At 43.2% G+C, this 18,097-nt stretch overlaps 1 protein-coding gene across 1 annotated transcript in view; it reads left to right on the forward strand.

Annotated features, from left to right (window-relative positions):
- The first annotated feature begins 2,737 nt into the window (after positions 1–2,737).
- hsd17b12b (hydroxysteroid (17-beta) dehydrogenase 12b) overlaps positions 2,738–18,097 on the forward strand; it is a 70,522-nt gene continuing 55,162 nt past the window's right edge. The window contains exon 1 of the mRNA XM_084337388.1: positions 2,738–3,050. Within this exon, the coding sequence (XP_084193514.1) occupies positions 2,873–3,050 (178 nt within the window). The 5' untranslated portion in view covers positions 2,738–2,872. The remainder of the gene's footprint in view (positions 3,051–18,097) is intronic.

An 18,097-nucleotide genomic window follows, 5' to 3' on the forward strand; every position in this document is an offset into this window, starting at 1 on the left:
ACACCAGGCTCAACCAACACAGCTTATGGTGTGGGAGCCGCTTGACAGCACAACATTCTCACGGACAGACCCAGGCTCAGCCATCAACTGGGTGTCAGCCCCTGTCCCCATGAGAAGCGAAAAGTGGGGCCGCCCGCGCTTCAACGAAGGCACGCGGCCCGCAGCCAAAGGAAACAATCAGAGCCCCCTTTTTCCGCTGGTGTTGGGGGAGGGAGTGATCGGAGAGCGGGCTGCTCGCGGCAGGACGGCGACGGCTTGTATATTCCAAGCCGAGCCCATCCAACATGGCCGATCCCTCGGCCGCCAAGGCTGTCGGCCTTGTGGACACCTGTCGATTCAACGGCCAGGATACCTCTGGCGGGGGAAAACATGGCCGCCTGTCGAGGGCCTCGTCATCGCCGTCATCTCTTCTTCTGGCTGCGCGGTGTGAGGCGGTGTGGGGCCTAGGACAAATACCGCCCGCGCTCCAGCGGAAGACCAAAATCCTCTGCGGAGAGGGGAGCCCTGAGCGGTTATAGCTTGCGGCTGGGTCAAAGCTAATAACGTCAACAACCTCGCGCGATGTGTCGACGTCGGCTGGCCCTCAAGGCCCCGCCACCAGACACCATTTTTTGACAGAAAAAACAGCAATTCGAACACAGTTACTAATCGCTGCCAATTCCATATCGTGGCGGTACAGGCTTTAGCAGCCCACCAGCCACTCGCCGGGCCGACCCACCTCATGGCGTCGGCCGGGCGGGCCACTGTTTCAACATGTCAAAAGCAAAGGACTGATGCTAACACGGAGCACCAGTGGTGGTTGCAAACAGCAACCTCCACTGTGGTGTGCACCATGAAGGGGTTAAATGAATAAATGAACTAACACCACGAACATACTGTAGAATGGGCAAGCCCATGTACACAACGTTAAGGGGAGGCGGACCAGAGAGAACCAGTCCCGCATTCATTCATAATATTCACGACAGCACACCAGCCCTAGACCTCAGCCCATTTACCCATGAAGGTAAACAAAGCCCCCCCGCACTACTCCCCCAGTAGACACCGATTGACCATCAGCATGAATGGTTGAGAGGAGGGAAGACTGTAGCATGACAGACATTCCCGTAGCAGAGAGACAGAACAAAAACAGTAGCCCCACTATAGCATAGCGTTCGACGCTAATGTGGACAGCTGAGCCACAACACTGGCCGCCGCTAAATTCCATCCTGCAGCAGTATAGCTCTACTGCCACCCGCTGGGCCGACTCGCTCTCAAGCATCGGCTTCCGGGTGGGACACCGTCCAAACCCCGCCGAGGCACAGGATCGATGCTACCTGGCTAGGCTACCTAGCCACGGCACACCCGCCCTGCACCCTGTTGTCAACCCATTTACCCGTAAAGTAATATGGGTGAACAGCACATCGTCCAAGTAACTTCCTGTTTGGCGATTGCGCCGATCGGCCACCAGATGGCGCTCTTGAACCGCTAGAGGGTTCAGTGGGGCTTTTTGGTGGGTCTCAGGCCAGCGGATGGGAATTATGAATCCGATCACAGATTTTTGAAATATTGATATCAAAGACGAGTTACGGCGTCTTCGGCAAGCCAGAACAAGTTGCAGTCACAAGCTGACGACATGTCATTTGCATAAATTAGGAACAGTAGCGGTCCTAGTATGCTTCCTTGTGGAACACCACAGCTCACTGTGAGGGGGGGGGGGGGGGGGGGGGGGGGATAGGGTACCGTTTACCTCCACCATCTGTTCTCTCCCCTCCAGGTAGGATTGCATCCATCTCACTGATAGACTATCAAAACCCATTGCTTTTAGCTTGTCAATCAGAATGGAGTGATTGACAAGGCTTTTTGTAGGTCCAGCATGACCATGCCGCAGTATTTGCCCGCGTCCACCTCTTGTTTGATGTGGTCGTTCAAATAGAGAAGGCATGTGTCAGTGGAGTGGGATGTTCTGAAGCCAGAATGGAATTCGTAGATTAGATTTTTTTCCACTAGGTACTTTTCAATCTGTTCGTAGACTCTTTTTTCCATGACTTTCGAGATGGAGGTAAAAATAGAAACAGGGCGGTAGTTGCCTGGGTCTAATTTAATGCCCTTTTTGTGCAGAGGGGTCACTCTCGCAATTTTGAAGTCCTTGGGGACGTGTCCCTGTTTTATGGTACAACCAGAGTGTGATCATTGACTCACACATAACAGAAGTACATATTTACATATTTATATTTTACATAGTTTACAGTATTCGTTTTGTATCCACCACATGATCTGTAGTTCCCCACTGGAGGATGGAGCCAGGAGGACTTGGAGGGGGTGGGGGGAAGGTAACTCCTGTCTGAATGATAGCTGCTGGGGAAACACTTTGTAATCACTGATTATGTGTTTAATGTCATGAGTGGCGAAATACAGTATATCTGTCCAATTCTAGAAGGGTTGCGATGGAATAATAAATAGATACAACAATTATGGGGAAAAAATAAGAACATTTATATTGGTGATTTGTTGAATTGATGATCATATGCTACTGCACTGCATCACTGATCTAATCATATTTGAGCACACCCATTTTCTCCTATTTAGCTGCTATGCTTACATATTAATTTGATAAAATACGGTATGTAACTGCACTAGACTTTCCTCTCTGATGTTGAACTCTGTCTGCAGGGGGCGACATAACCACTCAAGCTAAACGAATCAATCATGATCTGGATTTGAACCAATCAACGGTGGAACCGGGCGCCGATGCGGAAGTGTCAAACGCGGAAGCACGAGATTGTAAATTGTGGATATAGTTTTGCAGTAGAACAGCTGTCTCGATTTAGACAACTAGCCGGGTGCGCAACAATCACAACGTTTCACAAGTCTGTATTATTGTGCGAGTAGTACCATGTCGTTAAACGGAGAAGTTGTGTTACGCGCGGTGGAAACACCACTCTTTTGGCTTGGTGCGTTGACCGCGGCCTGGCTGTCACTGTGTTCGGTGTATCAGCTGCTCTCCGGCTTGAGGGTGTGGGTTCTGGGGAACGGAAGGTTGATATCACCGGCAAAACTAGGAAAATGGGCAGGTGAGTTGTGAGAACACGTTGGTATAGGCTTCCGTCATTGAACTTGTCTTATTCTATGCTGTTGTTTAGAATTGTATGAAGTAGGTGCTGCGTTCTTTGACCCATTCATTCACTGTGTTGTACTGTTGTACCACATCACTAGCTAGTATGAAGTTGGGAGACATTACCATAGGCCAGAAAGCAAAGGTTGAGACGTGAACAGCATGGCTTTGTCAGTATTCCAATGTACAGCCCCACCCAACCCCACCCCACCTACCCAACCTCCTCCAATGTACAGTTTCTATGTCAAATGTATGTCAGTATTCCAATGTACAGTGTGTGTCCCCCCCCTACCCAACCCCCCCCCCCCCACCTCCAATGTACAGCCCCACCCCACCTACCCAACCTCCCCCAATGCACAGTTTCTATGTCAAATGTATATACACTCTTTTTCTGGATTTTTTTTAGTATCACAAACTACTGTATTTGAAAATCTGGTATGTCATAAATGTATAGATGTAGCAGTACTGTCTATCTGTATGTCGTGTGTGTCATATGATGAATTGAAAATGGGGGACCCTGATGAAAACAAGATGAAAGTCTTTCTCAGGTCTGCATCCTCTTAACAATTGTATGTATTGAGCTGTACTGTACTGTACCCATTCTGCAATCTGTTAATAAACTTTTCAATCAATCAATCAAAACTTTGCACAATACCCCGGTTGCGCCTGTACATGGCAATGTTTTTATAACCATGTTTTCATTATGGCTTTTCCCCAAACTGAGCTATGTAGTCTGGCACGTGATTGTATTTCCAGGTGACCTGCCCATGCCATAATTAGGGGTTCCTATAGGGTTTCTCTGATCGAAGTTACCTGCCAGGTCAATTCATTTTGGTATGGCAAGTCACCTGCAAATGCAATCATGTGCCACACTACATACTGTAGCTCAGTTTAAGGAAGATTATTTGCCATATTATGCAAACGGTGCTGGAATTATAAACATTGCCCCCCTGTACAGCCATGATCAAAGTATGTTAATGACAAAGCCAACAAAGTAATTTTCAAGTCTTAACATTGAGTCACAACCGTTTGGACCTATAGGCGTATAACTTGGGCATCCTACCACTCTTTTGTGCAAGAATGGCTTGACTGTTCTGTTCCTCGCAATCTCAAAGTTGACAAGGGCATGTTAGATCATACTGTATACAGGACACGTCCACAGTCTGTCTGCAAATTACACTTAGTCAGCTGTACAAATCTATTTTGACTAGAAAATATGAATGAATGAAAACTGTATTAACAGATTGCAGAATGGGTACAATACAGTACGGCTCAATACACACAATTGTTAAGGGGATGCAGACCAGAGAAAGACTTTCATCTTGTTTACATCACGGTCCCCCATTTCTTATTCATAATGACATTAATGACATACATATATATCTTGACATTTCTGACATACATGACATACAGGTCAGGTATACAGTACTGTTACATTTGTGACATACAAGATATGCAAATATACAGTACTGTTAAACAGATCCTAACAGATAATATATACATACGAGGGGGAGGAAACTGTACATTAGGAGGGGGTGGGACGGGGGGTTTGGACATTTACAGGGGCCAGTTTCGAATTGCAGCCTCCCGTAGGTGCTATTTGAGAGCGGTTTTGAAGGTGGGTAGGGATTCACATTTTTTTACGGTTGTGGGTAGGGTGTTCCACATTGATGTGGCATAATTGCGAAACGTGTTTAGACCCTTGTTTGTGCCGAATCTGGGTTGAACATGATTTGTGGAACTCCCTCTGGTGTTGTGGTCGTGGTATTCACTGACCTTTGGGACGTATTTTGACATGTACATGGGTACCTTAGTTGTGTAGTGTAGTGTATCTTGTAGACCAGGCCCATTGCAAGTTGCTGTACTCTGGTAGTCTGGTCTAATTTACTGCCTTTCTTGTGCAGGGAGGTCACTCGCAATTTTGAAGTCTTTGGGGACGTGTCCCTGTTTTATGGAGAGGTTTATTATGTGTGTGATGACTGGGGTGATGGCGGCTGCTGAGTCTCTGATGAATTTGGAGGGGATATTGTCATGGCCAGTGGCTTTGTTAGGTGTTGCTTTGGGTGTTAGCCTAACTCTAGTAAATCTTGTGATTGGATTATGACTAAAGGATAATGAATTCGGGGCAAGGACTGTTCCATCTGCCTCATAACAGTGATACCCAAATGTACACTTAGACCAGGAATAACATAGATTATACTGTGGCCTGTGTGTGAATATGGCTTGTTGCACCAGTTGTGTGTAAATTCAAATTTAGCGTTGTTATTTATTAATCAATCCTGCTAAGTTGTGATTTGCACATTACTCAAATAAAAGAGGGTGCACCACACAGATGAGTTGCAACATAACTCTTAAGTAACAACTAGGCTAAATGGTTAGGCTACACATGCCCAGTAGGTAGGTGTAAATCATACAAGGGCAAAGGGCAAAACACATTTTATTCTGCCACACAGCATATATATTTTTAATTAATTGCATGCCATTTTGCAACACAGTAATTTATTCATATATTTCAATATTGATCTAGCTTACTATAATGCACTACAATGCCATGTAGAGCATTGACAAAACCAACCGATTAATCCACTAACAACGGGGCAACCCTATTCACAGTACACCAGAGCAAATTGTCCATGCTTAGTTTATTTTACTTGTAGAAACAAGTAAAAGGGAAAACGGAGGCAACATTAATACTTTTTACATTCATATGAAATCCATGATGTAAGAGCCAAATGTAGCCTAACTCCTCCTCCCCAGCCCCCTCTCTCATTCACAACGTTTATTTCACTGAAGCAGAACTTGATTGAGACTAGAGAATGGCCTGATTATGTAATAGGCGATTTGGTGCTCACAACTCAAAACTACATGAGGCCATGATGATGAGTCGACGCTCTGCCATGTGACGCTGCTCCAAGTCTGTGGTATTTTCCCTAACTCGTACAAACCTATTGCCATTCCTCTGGTTTTCTCTACAATCCCATAACATATGAACATTAGACCTTATGCTCGAACAGACTTCTTCTTCGTAACTCCACTTACGGACTTCTCGTGCTGATTTTGGCATGATCAAACAGTTTATTTTCTGAGATTCTTTTGTAGCTACGAACAGGATTTACTAACGCAGCGCAGATAGGCAGGCAGTCATTGATAGGACAGACTGGTGTGCACCCATGTTCTTAAGGGCTTAATTTGTGAGTGTTGGACTTACTCTTCACGAGTTGAACCCACACAAATGACAAAAGACACAAAGGATACGTTTAGCAGATTCTATTGAAATCGATAGTTTATTAGCAACGACGCAACAGACTGATGCAGGCGACTGATGCACATGGGGCTGCACGTTCCTGGGCAGCTGCGCTCAGTGCTACGCCTACACACACACACAATATGGCATATCTACTGCTGCTGGAAGATATCGCGGATTGTGCTCTGAGGAGGGAGCGTCAGTACCGCCCCCATGCAGACCTATTCGCAGAGAGTGATGAGTATCTAGTGGGACGTTTCAGGCTACCAACACCTGTGCAATGCAGATAAGCGCCGCCCCCCCCCCTGGTTCATGACCACACTCGCCAACTCTCACACGGAGCGAGCAGGAGGTGGCCTACAATGAGAGCCACGCGCACACACGTTCCAAAGTTGAGTGCAGCATTGGACTGCTGAATATTTTTTTGGACTCTGATTGCACATGAGCCCATTTATTTTTCACCTCAGCTGCTGTGCACTCCTCTCCTGACACCATGTTAACCTCACCTGTTAATTCATGCCATGACTCTTTCTGGGTGGCCTCGTACCCGTTGACACTACAAAGATGTCACGCTAAGATGTCATGTTCGTATGGGTCTTTTTTATACCTGTATCACTGTACATTCACATGTACTATCTGCATCTGATGAACACTATTACTCACTATATATTGTATACCCAGTTTAATCACCTGTGTGTGTTACTATTTCACTTTACTGTTACATTTGTGCTCTGGTTGGATGCCAAACTTATTTTCATTGTATTGTACTTGTGCTGTATAATGACATACATCTAATCTAATTTTGATCAGTTGCAAATTGCTTCCTGTTGAATATTTTCTGCACACAGTGCTGTGGTTGCATACCTTATAAGGAGCTAGGGGGCGTGTTCTGTATGCAAATTAGGGTGTACAAGAACACACTTTCAGTTTAAGAATGAGTGACGTTCTTCATTCAGGGGATCGCAACTTTTCACACCTTCAGGCATCCGGAGGAGAACTTTTGTAAATTTGCTTTCACAAACTACTTACGGAGATAGTTGCATGCACTTTTGATTGTAAGGTCCATTGTGTGTGAGCACCACAATGGAAATGAGTACAGTAGGCTTCTTGGTAAACCTTTTTTGTGTTATCCTCGACAATTTGCATTAATGTAATGCCAGGAATGTTTTAATTATTATTCAATTAAACTAACTAGTAGTAACTACTAGGGATGGGTACCTTTCACATTTGAACCGGTACCGGTACCTGTGAATCGATACCGGTACCCAACGGTACCTTTTTTCTGTACTTTAGTCTCAAGAAATTAAATTGTCGTAAAAAAAAAATCCAAACTTCAAATAACTACAATTTCGACAGTTTTCGGCTTGTCATTGCTCCGACTGCTTTGTTGTTGAATCAAGTCAAATCCTAGCTAAGCATATATTGTGCGTGTGAACGTTGACATGTAAAGAAAAAAGTAAAAAAAAAAAAGTAAAAAAAAGTAAAAAAAAAAATGAATACAATTTTTTTTTTTTTTTTCCGGTTTCTCACTTGATTCGATACTCGGTAGTACCGACGTGTTTCGGTTCGGTACCTCAAAAGTACCGAATTCGGTACCCATCCCTAGTAACTACAGTATTAGGTAGGGCTGGGAGGTATACCAGATATGATGGTATAAAATCATGGATCCATGCAAAGGTATCCTTTTTTACTAGGGATGGGGGAAAAATCGACATGTAGTAGTATTGCAGGGGCGCCAAGTATCGATATTTAATTATTCATAAAAAAAAAGAACTTTGTATTTATGTTTTTTTGTACAAGGAAGTTGCATTGTTCATTTCAATACATGTAATAGTACAGTAGTCCACGCACACATGTGCATCCAGTTAAGTTGGAATATGACTGTAATACAAACAGTTCAGTTTGTCAGGTACATGCAACACAGATTACAGTGTTTACATCTGTCTGCTTGAGAAAATACCATGTTCTGCAATAAAAATTATTGAAGTGAGATGAACAGACTGAACTTTATTTTATTAGATAAAACATGTTGACAACGTTTTACTTTGCAGTTGAAAAAAGGTAATAAATTGCAATATATCGCAATATGCATATCGCAATACTATCGTATCGTGAGGCCTCTGGTGATTCCCACCCCTATTTTTTACTATACCGTCATCCATGATATCCTATATAGCCTACATATTGAAAGAAAATATATCTATACTAGGGTTGGGTACAGGGCTCGGTACTTTTAAGGGTACCGACCGAATTACATCGGTAGTACCGATTCACACTAGATCAATCGGTACCAAATTTCGGTACCTTTACATGTTTAATAATGGCTTGGATTTATATAGCGCTCTTCATGACACCCAGAGCGCTTCACAGAGTCCATTATTCGTTCATACACAGTCATACCGGTGGTGGTAAGCTACAATTGCAGCCAGAGCAGCCCTGAGGCAGGTTTAGTATTAGATATAAAATATATATCTTCCTGTCCCGTCTCTTGGGTCTTTGGAAAGCGCAAACGAGGTCAGAGGAGTTTGATAATCAGGGGAGGAAACAAACTTTTTGGCTTACTAGCCAACTGGCGAGTATCTGATTTCTTTTTTACCAGCCAAACAGATTTTTTACCAGCCAAAAAAAATCGCTAATTGTGATAATTACTTCTTTGTATGTCTTCGTCTAAATTGATTTTCAATCATAGTAATAATCACACCGCGTCTCTACTCTTTAAAATATTTATTAGCATAAAACATTAATAACAGTGTCTCTACTCTTCACAATATTAGCATAAAACATATTAACATGAAAGAGGGATCTATTCTGGACTGGGTTGGGCTGAACTGGGCAGTGCAAGATGCTGGGTTGGACTGGGTTGGGCAGTGGAAGAAAAAAACCCGAAGTATGTTGTGAAGTGTATAGATAGATGTGAAATGTATAGATGTACTGTCTATCTGTATGTCATATGTTATGATGAATTGAAAATGGGGGACCCTGATGTAAACAAGAGGAAAGTCTTTCTCTGGTCTGCATCCCCTTAACAATTGTGTGTATTGAGCCGTACTGTATTGTACCCATTCTGCAATCTGTTAATAAAGTTTTCAATCAATCAAGTTAACTTTGAACCTCGGTTATCAAGCCGCGTCAATGTTGTGTATGCATCAGAGTGGCATCACAACGGTGTTCACTGTGCCTTTAAGACAGCACGGTGGTCTTTACGACAGTGCTGTGAAGTACAGTCAAGTGTTGTGGTAGCGTCAGTTCGGTTGGTGTGCTGTTGTGCACTGGTTGAGCTAGCCCCTTTCGTGACTGCGATGTGCAAGCCAGGGGCTTTTGAGCATGAAATAAAATGTCTAACCTTACGTCGTAGTCCGGTGCTTTTTTGGAAACATTATAGTCAATATAAGATACACCTAGCTAACATGGGGCTGGCTGCTTTGAGCACACGCGCACATGGGGCTAGCGTTAGCTAGCAAGCAGCGCTATAGCTAAAACGCTAACTAGAAGCTAACCACTGTATACAGTTCCAATAGCATACACAAGAAAGGTTGAGATCCAAGGCAGCTCTACAAATTTTTAAAAAGCCTTTATTTGTTGGCTTACATTATTTAGAAAAATATTTAAAAAACCGACATGTTTCGGCCTACATGGCCTTCTTCAGGGTGTTGTAGCTGTGACAAGACAATACTGTCACTAAATAAAGAAAAAAGGAAAAAACAAAACTCAGGGAGTGACTAATTACAATGGGGGACAGTTGGTCCCAAATGAATGAAGGCAAAGCAACATTCTCAACTTGAGTTGAAGGAATATACAATAATACTAAATGGAAATAAACAAATTTGTATATTATATATGTATATATACACACACACAAAATATTATAACAACATAAGGAAATGAGTCAAAACAAACATAGAATAGTTCAAGTTCAAGTTCTTTAATAGTTGTCATACAGAAGTACAGAATAATTTCATACAAAATGCTTCTTACTGTTACGCTCCAGAGACTGTGCTAGACAAGATAGTATCAAATAACATAATAACATAATATAGCATGAATTTAGAGGAAGAAAATGAGGTCACAGTGTTCGGTATAGACATATGTACAATGTTCTGAGTTACCATATAATATACAATACACAATACTATGCAGTGTACTAATGTACAGTACTATCTAGTGCAAAGCAGAAATGGGATGAGGTACAATTTTAGGTACAATTTACAGTAAGGTGTACGAGTTGTAGTGCAATCCTTCATCCATAAATATAAAGTGTGGGGAGTGGGTGCTACAGTGTGTTTGTTTAAAGTGGGTGTGTGCTATAAAGTGTGTGGAGTGGGTGCTACAGTGTGTTTGTTTAAAGTGGGTGTGTGCGTGTGGATGTGTGTGCTATGTGCGTTTGGTGGTTGTTGTTGTGTAGTGTTCATTCATTGTTCGTTTAGCAGCCTGATGGCCTGGGGATAGAAGCTACTTCTGAGTCTTTCTGTGCTCGCCTTGAGACTCCTGTATCGCTTGCCTGACCGCAGCAGTTCGAAGAGGCAGTTGTTCGGGTGACTGGAGTCTTTAATGATTCTCTTAGCCTTGCCCTTGCAACGCTTGTAGTAAATGTTCTGGAGGGTGGGGAGCCCCCCTCCAATTGTGCGTTCGGCTGAACGTGTCACTCTTTGTAGTCTGCTTTGGTCTTTTGCAGCGCTATTCCCAAACCAGGAGGTGATGTTGCCGGTCAAGATGCTCTCTATTGTACATGAGTAGAAGTTCTTAAGGATCTTCTGGCTGACTTGGAACTTCCTTAGGCGCCTGAGGAAGTAGAGCAGAAGTAGATCAATAATAATATCAAAAATGTTCAAAAATTATCAAAAACAACAATGTAAGAGCATTGAGTAATGCAAGACAAAAAATACTACTATATAATGTAATCTACTTAGCCTATAGAAGTGACAACATGTCCATAGAGTCATTTAACCTGCAAAGAGGTGGCCTGTAGTCTATCAAAATACAATAAATAACGATGTATAAATACAATAAATAAATAAAGTGTTCTACTGGCCTATAAAAATGATGCCATGTCTATGACCCGCCCCTCTGTACATTTAGGAGAGCTCCCAATCTCGGAGATAAATTAGTACGAAGCCATCTACCGGCAGATGTTAAATCTACATTGTTACCAAAGCCTCCTATAGGAACGTATAGATGTGGTCACTGCAAACAATGCGATGTGGTGGTAAGATCAAAAGGTTTTACCCACCCAGTTACAAAACAGACATATACTTCTAACAGCTTTATTAATTGTCAAACGACACATGTTATTTATATACTGTCTTGTTCCAAATGTGACTCTTTTTATGTTGGTCGTACGAAACGCTGCCTACTTGATCGAATGGCAGATCATAAATATGCTATCAAAACTAACAACACTACTGTTTGGATTGAAATCTTATTAGACAGGGCGAAACCAGTACTAGTAGGCACAATCTATAGACCACCAGAACAGAGTGGCTTTTATGACACACTTGATGGGTGTTTAGCTGGGGTGGAGGGGGTAGAAAAAATTCGTATTGGGGACTGGAACACGGATATGCTGCGTAAAGCAGCGCCCGTCTTCAAGGCCTTCAGTAGATTTTCTCATCTGCACGGTTTCAGCCAGCTAATCACCCAACCCACAAGGGTATGTGATTCGACACAAACCACCATTGACCTCATTTTGACCTCTGACAAGTCAATGATCTCCAATAAAGGGGTGATAGCATGCGGGTTAAGTGATCATTATATGATTTTCTGTACCCGCAAAAAGCTAAAACAGAAGGCCGGCTGTCACAAAACAGTCACATCTAGAGACCTCAAAACTTACTCTAAAGAGGCCTTTAACCTAGAACTGGGGAGCTTGGACTGGTCAGATGAACTCAGTGGTACACAGGTTGAAGAAACATGGCTTGGATTCAAAACCAAATTCACAGCAATACTCAACAACATGGCACCATAAGAACCACCAGGGTTAAAAATCGCGCTGAGCCATGGATGCACACTGAAATACTGGCCGCTATGAAAACCAGAGACAAAAAATGCTCTGAACTTCATAAAAGTCAGACAAAGCTTTCCAAAAGCTCAAACAGTGAACTCCAAGCCCACGTGGTTGAACTAAAAATTCAAAGAAACAGACTAAGAAATTACGTAAACATCATGATCAGAACCGCAAAAAGAAATTTCATCAACGACAAAACTGAGGAAAACAAAAACAAACCCCGCGAACTTTGGCAATTACTCAATAATCAACTAGGCTGCAGTAAAAAACTTAAAACCAGATTCTCAAACATAAACATAAAGACGGACAACACGCTCATCACAGACAAGCTGGATGTAGCCAATTACTTAAACATCTTCTTCACAAACATAGCCACAACACTGGTAAACAAACTACCCTCCCACTCAGGGCATTATGGGGTAGAACACATAGTAGCATACTACAAAAACCTAGGGGTCCACAAAGACGACTTCAAACTTGAAATGGTAACAACCGATGAGGTACTCAAAAAATTGAGCGCCCTCCAACCTAACAAGGCCACTGGCCATGACAACATCCCCTCCAAATTCCTCAGAGACGCAGCAGCCGCCATCACCCCAGTCATCACACACATAATAAACCTCTCTATAAAACAGGGGCACGTCCCCAAGGACTTCAAAATTGCGAGAGTGACCCCTCTGCACAAAAAGGGCAGCAAATTAGACCCAGGCAACTACCGCCCTGTTTCTATTCTTACCTCCATCTCGAAAGTCATGGAGAAAATAGTCTACGAACAGGTCGAAAAGTACCCGGCGGAAAAAAATCGAATCTACGAATTCCAATCTGGCTTCAGAACGTCCCACTCCACTGACGCATGCCTCCTCTATTTGAACGACCACATCAAACAAGAGGTGGACGCGGGCAAATACTGCGGCATGGTCATGCTGGACCTACAAAAGGCCTTCGACACTGTCAATCACTCCATTCTAATGGACAAGCTAAAAGCAATTGGTTTTGATAGCTTATCAGTGAGCTGGATGCAATCCTACCTGGAGGGGAGAGAACAGATGGTAGAGGTAAACTCTACCCCCCCCTCACAGTGAGCTGTGGTGTTCCACAAGGAAGCATACTAGGACCGCTACTCTTCCTAATTTATGCAAATGACATGTCGTCAGCCTGTGACTGCAACTTGTTCCTGTTTGCGGACGACTCAGCCCTGCTGGTCTCTGACAAGAACAAGTTGCAGGTTGAAAAAACCCTCAGCTCGGAACTAGGCAAAATCTGCATATGGCTCGCTGATAACAAACTATCATTACACATGGGCAAAACAGAGTCCATTCTCTTCGGTTCAAATAACAAACTCAGCAAGACCGACGGCTTCTCAGTTACAGTGGGTGACAATATTGTCACAAGGAAAGACGAAATTACCTACCTGGGTTCCATCCTAGAGGCAAATCTTTCCTGTGACAAAATGGTATCCAATGTAATAAAAAAAGTCAACCAACGAACTAGATTCTTGTACCGGATCTCCTCTCTGGTAAACAAGAATACCCTGAAGACTCTGGCAGGAGCACTCATTCAAGGGTACTATGACTATGCGTGCACCTCATGGTACCAAAGCACCTCAAAGGCGCTTAAAACAAAATTACAAACATCACAAAACAAACTGGTCAGACTACTACTTGACCTGAACCCCAGAACCCACCTCACCCCTGCCCACTTTGACAACCTAGGATGGCTTAGAGTAGACGACAGAGTACAGCAACTAGGGCTGGGCGATATGACGATATTATATAAATATCGGGTACAGTTCATTAACGATACACTTTTTAAACGTATCGTGGATATCGTGATGTTTTGCCCAAGAGGCTTGTCGCGTCAATCTGGTCCACACGTTGACACTTTTGAACAGCGCCACCCCACACACACACTACTGCATCAAAAGTTACTACTTATGATAACAAAGGCATTCGTTTTGTGGCATTAACGTTATATAGTTACACTTTCAATAACATCAGCGTATTTACATAGCAACGACCGAGGTCGACCTAGATATAGCAAGCATTAGTCGTTCATATCTCAGCCCGTGCTGACTCAGTTGTGCCCATTCTGCGGTCTGTTAATAACGTTTTCAATCAGACAGATGTATGGAAAGGCTTTTATTATAACATCCGTTGCAGTCAAATCATTATGCCTCCAGTCGTTTAGTCGTCCTGCGGAGCTAAAAGCTAAACGTCGGCCGCGGCGAGCTACCGCTGCCATTGTTGTTGTCATTGAGCTCTCCAATGGCGGAAGTAAAAAATGAATACGCGCTTGCCGATTGGTGCTAAGAACAGCAGGGCGGGTGCAAGCGATGTGACGTAATTGGCAGACGCGATTGTCAATCAAAATGATTCTGTTTGCCGACTGATGAATGAAAACGTTATTAACAGATTGCAGCCTGGGTACAATACAGTACAGCTCAATACAACAACAGTCAACAGTGGACTGGAGGATGCAGACCAGAGAAAGACTTTCGTCTTGTTTACATCAGGGTCCCCCATTTTCAATTCATCATATTTCATATCTAAATCATATAATATCTCATTGCTAAATATATGCAATATATAATCTAATAATCCAATAATCTAAATCTAATATATAATATAAAAATGCTAAATGCATGTGTATTTTATTTTGTCTTTAATGTTAGCTTGCAAACTCAAATACTTTCTTGGTAAGCCTCATAATGAATTGTTTGGGGAAAAAAAAGAAAAACATCGTGATGCGTATCGTGTATCGCCGAAAGGTCAGAAAATATCGTGATATCATATTTAGGCCATATCGCCCAGCCCTAACAGCAACTTGCAATGGGCCTGGTCTACAAGATACACTATACGACTAAGGTACCCATGTACATGTCAAAATACTTCCCAAAGGTCAGTGAATACCACAACCACTACACCAGAGGAAGCTCAACAAATCATGTTAAACCCAGATTCGGATCAAACAAGGGACTAAACACGTTTCGCAATTATGCCACAACAATGTGGAACGCCCTACCCAAAGCTGTAAAGGAATGTGAATCCCTGCCCACATTCAAAACAGCTCTTAAAGAGCACCTACGGGAGGCTGCAATTCGAAACTGGCCACCGTAAATGCCCAAAACCCCCACCACCTCCTAATAGACAGTCTCCTCCCCACCGCATGTATATATTCCCTCCCCGCCGTATGTATATTTCTCTCCCACCCACCCACCCCCTCCTAATGTACAGTCCCCTCCCCATCATATGTATACTCTGTCAGGATCAGTGGTGCGTTATTGAAATCATCTGGGGTGACACGCACCACCGCGCGTGCGGGCGCTCCTGCGAATGCGCATTTAATGTCCCCTCGCTTGGGCACAGACTAAAGACAGTGCCTAATTGCCTCTACGAATGGAATGTAACACGTCTTCACAACAAGTTAGGTGTGAATGTGTCTGAGAACGTATTTAACACACCTGACGACCGGCGCTATTGATATGCAAATAGCGAGTGAGCTTGCACACCGTGCTACCCCGTCCCATTAGGGCGGGCCATACTTTTTTTTTTTTGGAAAATCAATCGAGTGGGGTGTCTAAAATATGTGTTTTTTTGTAGGGAATTCAAATATGGGATTATTTTTCTAATCGGATAACTCCTACCTACATTGTTTTGGATTTCAAAATGGCCGATTTGACAATTTTTCACCCCTTGGCCATACATAGATGCCAACATGAATCTGAAGGAAATCCTAACATGCAAGGTGTCTAAATGATGTGTTTCTTAATGGGGAATTCAAATATGAGTTCATTTTTGGGATAGGATAACTCGAACCTACATCATTTTGGATTTCAAAATGGCCGATTTTACCATTTTTCACCCCTTGGCCATACATGGATGCCAACATGTATCTGAAGGAAATCCTAACATGCAAGGTGTCTAAATGATGTGTTTCTTAATGGGGAATTCAAATATGAGGTCATTTTTGGGATAGGATAAATATAACCTGCATAATTTTGGATTTCAAAATGGCTGATTTTACCATTTGAACCCATTGGTATCGTATTACAAAATTGCAAAGATAAAAAATATATGGGAAATCATTTGTAATGACAAAGCCATCAAATGTATTAACAAGTGAACTGTATATAACTGGATACAACTCCAAAGATCAATAATAATAATACTAACAATAATAAATTGTATTTGTAATGCACACAAACACCTAAGTGCTAAATCTCGATCTCCTGACTTCTTGAACTTTGCCAGGTTCCAATATCTTGATTGGACTCATTCTTGGATGGCAAGATCTCCTACTGTACTGCTTTAGCCACCAACCTACAAACACAAACTTAAAGTCAACGTCAGCCATAAATAGGTGAGCTCTTTCCAGAACTACTCAGCAGAAACCTCTGTAACCATTTTAACAAACGTCTCAATGTATTAAGAAAATCCATGGGGCTCCATCAATCCTCTATCTTCTTAAAACATTGGAAAGGCAGGGGATGGAAAAGAAGGCAGAGAAAAGGAGAAGGGGCAAAGAAGAAAGCTTTGCAGCAGCAGACAAGGTTGCCAGGAAGGATGTTGAGAGCTTCCTTACAGTCCCTGAAGTTGAGCTCATTCCTGAAACTGACCCTGCAGCTTCAGCAAAGCTACGGAAAAATTATGATGAGATTCCAAACATCGCCCTTGCTAGTGTAAGGTATGGCATAGGTCTAAGGCCAACTGCAGCTATAGCAACTGCAGCTCTGATTGATGCAGGACTCATCTTAGAAGATGACACAAGTAAAGTGATTGATAAGAACAAGGTTAAGAGAGCACAAGAAAAGTTGATGCAAGAGCTGGGGGAAGAGTTTGAGGAGAAGTGCAGGGAGGAGGGGGGGATCTCCTGTATCCTCTTTGATGGGCGGATTGACATGACCAATGTGATGATGGAAGCTGAGGGCAGTGACCAATCTTTTCCTGCAAAGATCAAGGAAGAACACTATAGTGTTGCTAGTGAGCCTTTCAGCAACTATCTGTTCCACTTTACACCAGAGAAAGCAACTAAAGAGGAGTCCCATGCAGAGAAGATTGCTAAGGTCCTGTTTGCCTGGCTGAAAGAGAGAGGTTCTGATAAGACCTTGTGGGCCATTGGAGGAGACTCGACCAATGTCAACACTGGAGTGAAGGCAGGTGTAATGCGGAAGCTGGAGCTGCACCTGGGGAGAAAGCTGGTCTGGTTGGTGTGCAACCTGCACACTGGTGAACTTCCACTGCGCTGTCTCATTGTTGAAGTTGATGGGGCTACTCTGTCAGACAACAAATTGTCTGGGCCAATAGGACAGCTCCTTGATTCTGTTACAGACTTGGAGATCAATCCTAACTTCACCAGGATCTTTCTTGGCCCTCCGCTGATCAAGCTGCCTGAGAAGATCATTCAAGATCTCTCAACTGATCAACACTATGGCTATAAGCTGGTCTGTGCAATCAGGGATGGAGTGCTTTCTGCAAGGCTGGCTCTGCTGGAGATTGGACCGGTAAACCACAGCCGCTGGCTCACCACAGCAAACAGACTCCTCAGGCTCTGGGTGTCAAAGCATCAATTTAAAAGAAAGAACCTGAATAATCTCTCACCTGCTCCCTAAGCACCTCCGAGGTGAAGAACTTAATCAACACCCCCATGGAGGTTCTCGACTGGCCTTGCCACACATAAAGCATCGAGAGGGTTGTTAAAATGGTGACTGAGGCCTCTGCTAAGTACTTTTCACAAGAAAAAAGGGATGGAGGGATCAGGGCTC

Source organism: Notolepis coatsorum (genome assembly GCF_963971535.1).
Source record: "Notolepis coatsorum genome assembly, chromosome: 20".
Lineage (NCBI taxonomy): Eukaryota > Metazoa > Chordata > Actinopteri > Aulopiformes > Paralepididae > Notolepis > Notolepis coatsorum.